Genomic DNA, 3,149 nt, shown 5'->3' on the forward strand with positions numbered 1-3,149 from the left:
CGACACACCAGATCAACCCTGAACCATCTATGGAGGACTCGGATGAGGACAGAGCTCTACAAACTGGCTATCATTCAGCAGGAAGGAAGACCACCCATGCCCCACAGGGCATGAGACACAAGACACCACCTGCATGTGCAAGCTGCGGGGGCCAGCACGAGCGAAAGACCTGCCGATTCCGGAATGCCACCTGTCGACTCTGCAACAAGGAAGGCCACATCGCCTGTGCCTGCAGATCCACATCCCGAGCACGCGTCCCGCAAAGATCTGCGCACTCCAAAGGCCAGCCAGACTTCGAGACCGACGCTCTCCACGCCCACCCATACCCGGTACAGTACCTACCCTCGCCAGTCAGGCCCTCCAAAATCCGGGTCAATGTAGGGATCGGGGGGGGTGCCCTGCCAAATGGAGGTGGACTCTGGGTCAGCATCATCTATTATAGCGGCAGAGACATTTTTAAAAATCCCACCAGGCTGAGGCCTCGTCTCAGGGACCTGGGGTTTACCTTAGTGGACTTCCAGAAGAATAAGGTGCCTATCTTGGGAGTGGGCCCGGTCCCAGTCCAATACAAGGGGTTCAAGGGCCAGCTACAAGTGCTAGTGGTCAAGAACCACCTTACAAACCTTTTGGGTCTCAACTGGTTCAAGCCCCTGGGAATAGAGATCAGGGGGGTCAATAAGACTGTCGGAGTGGACTTTAACAAGGTTTGCGAAGAGTTCCCAGCCGTTTTCAATGGCACCTTGGGCTGCTACACGGGTCCCCCGGTTACACTACACCTCAACCCCACAGTGCGGCCTATTAGGCTTAAAGCGCGGCGAGTTCCATTCGTGCTCAAGCCTAAAATTGAGGAGGAACTGGATAAACTGATTGCACAGGGAATACTAGAGCCTGTCACCCACGCAACCTGGGAAACTCCCATCGTGACTCCAGTCAAGCCCAGTGGGGAGGTGCGGATTTGTGCAGACTATAAGTGCACCCTCAACAAGGCTCTTCAGGCCCACGCATACCCTGTGCCCATCGTCAGCCACATTTTAGCCACCCTAGCCGGTGCAAAATTTTTTGGCAAGTTGGACTTGGCCCAAGCTTACCAACAGCTGCCGGTGGATGAGGCCACGGCCAACGCCCAAACAATTGTGACCCACCGGGGGGCCTTTAGAGTAAAGCGGTTGCAATTTGGCGTGAGTGTGGCTCCGGGGTTGTTCCAGGAACTCATGGACTCTCTTTTAAAAGGACTTCCTGGAGTCACTCCATTCTTCGATGATGTGCTGATCACGGCAGCCTCGCCTGAAGAATTCGCCGCCCGCCTTAGAGGAGTCCTACAACGTTTTGAAACAGCCGGCCTCAAGGTCAAACGGGAGAAGTGCCTCCAGGGCGTGGATCAGGTGGAATTCCTGGGGTTCTCCATCGATGCCCAGGGGGTCCACCCCTCCGACGCCAAGCTGCGTGCCATTAGAGATGCTCCAGCGCCCACCAACAAGCAAGAACTCCAGGCCTTCCTCGGCCTCCTAAACTTTTATCATGCTTTTCTCCCCCACAAGGCAGCGGTGGCCGAACCCCTGCACCGGCTTCTAGACAAGAACCGACCCTGGGCGTGGGGCCGCCAGCATGCTAAAGCCTTCCAGGATATCAAGGGCCTCCTGATGTCCAACTCCGTCCTTGCCCATTTCGACGAGACCCTGCCCTTGGTCCTTGCATGCGACGCATCCTTTTATGGCGTGGGGGCAGTTCTGGGCCACCAACTCCCTGATGGGACCGAAGTCCCTATCGCGTACTACTCGCGGACCCTCTCATCGGCGGAGCGGAACTACGCCCAAATCGACAAAGAAGGGTTGGCAGTCATGGCCGGCGTCAAAAAATTTCATGATTACATCTACGGCCGGCCCTTTACCCTCTATACGGACCACAAACCCCTCTTGGGCCTCTTTGCATCGGACCGGCAGACCCCTCAGGTGTTGTCCCCACGGGTCCTCCATTGGTCCATTTTTCTAGCCGGCTACACCTACACCCTAGTGCATCGCCCGGGCAAGGCAATGGGCCATGCTGATGCCCTGAGCCGCTTGCCCTTGCCTGACGTGGATCCCGATCCAGCCCCGGCTCATCAGATCCTACTGATGGACATGCTTCCGGACAGGCCATTGCTCGCCCGCGACGTTGCTGCCCGCTCCGCTCGTGATCCAGTCCTCTCCCATGTCTTGGACTGGGTGGGGAGGGGGTGGCCCAAGGGCTCAACTGGGCCGGAATTTACTCCGTTTGCAGCCCGGAAAGATGAACTATCCACCCACAAAGGCTGCCTACTATGGGGCAACAGAGTCGTCATCCCCAAACCCTTGCAAGACCAAGTGCTGAGAGCCCTGCACGAGGCACACCCGGGCATAGTCCGCATGAAGGCTCTCGCACGGAGCTATGTCTGGTGGCCCGGCCTCGATGCAGAAATTGAGGCTTGGGTTAAAAGGTGCCCAACATGCCAGGTGTCAAGGCCTGACCCCCCACGTGGCCCAGTGCAATCATGGGAATCCACCAAAAACCCCTGGTCAAGACTGCATATGGACTTTGCTGGCCCCTTCCATGGGCGGACTCTACTCATACTAGTGGATTCATACTCCAAGTGGTTGGAGGTGGTCCAGGTGCCCTCACCATCGTCGCAGGCGACCATCACGGCTCTGAGGGCCATCTTTGCAACCCACGGGTTGCCGGAGACCATCGTCACCGACAACGGCACAGCATTCACGTCCGCAGTGTTCCAGGACTTCTTGGCCAGGAACCTCATCAGGCACATTCGCTCTACCCCATTTCATCCAGCCACCAACGGCCAGGCAGAGCGGATGGTGCGCACGGCAAAGGAGGCCTTGAACCGTCTGGGCCCCTCAGACTGGCCAAAAGACATGGCGTGTTTCCTAATGGCCTACCGGACCACACCCACCGCCTCCACAGGTCGCAGTCCAGCCGAACTCCTCATGGACCGCCGCATCACCACCCTGCTGGACAAGCTGCACCCTGACCGAGCCCCAGACAGGCGACCGGCGCCGGAACACCTTAAAGCCCCCAGAGGGTTCTACCCAGGTGAGACAGTGTGGGCACGGAACTATGCCACCACTGGCCCTGCCTGGCTCCCTGGAAAGGTGGACCACGTCACCGGACCGGTCTCCTAT

At 58.1% G+C, this 3,149-nt stretch overlaps 1 protein-coding gene across 1 annotated transcript; it reads left to right on the plus strand.

The window, feature by feature from the left end:
- Positions 1 to 1,487: 1,487 nt before the first annotated feature.
- Positions 1,488 to 2,852, plus strand: LOC132589599 (uncharacterized protein K02A2.6-like; the record flags this gene model as incomplete). The annotated part of the gene is made up of 2 exons (XM_060262351.1): positions 1,488 to 1,919; positions 2,268 to 2,852. Coding segments are annotated over 2 exons (1,017 nt in total), but the record flags the coding sequence as incomplete, so codon positions are not given.
- Between the last annotated feature and the right edge of the window lie 297 nt (positions 2,853 to 3,149).

Source organism: Heteronotia binoei, chromosome 21, assembly GCF_032191835.1.
Source record: "Heteronotia binoei isolate CCM8104 ecotype False Entrance Well chromosome 21, APGP_CSIRO_Hbin_v1, whole genome shotgun sequence".
In the NCBI taxonomy this organism is placed as follows: domain Eukaryota; kingdom Metazoa; phylum Chordata; class Lepidosauria; order Squamata; family Gekkonidae; genus Heteronotia; species Heteronotia binoei.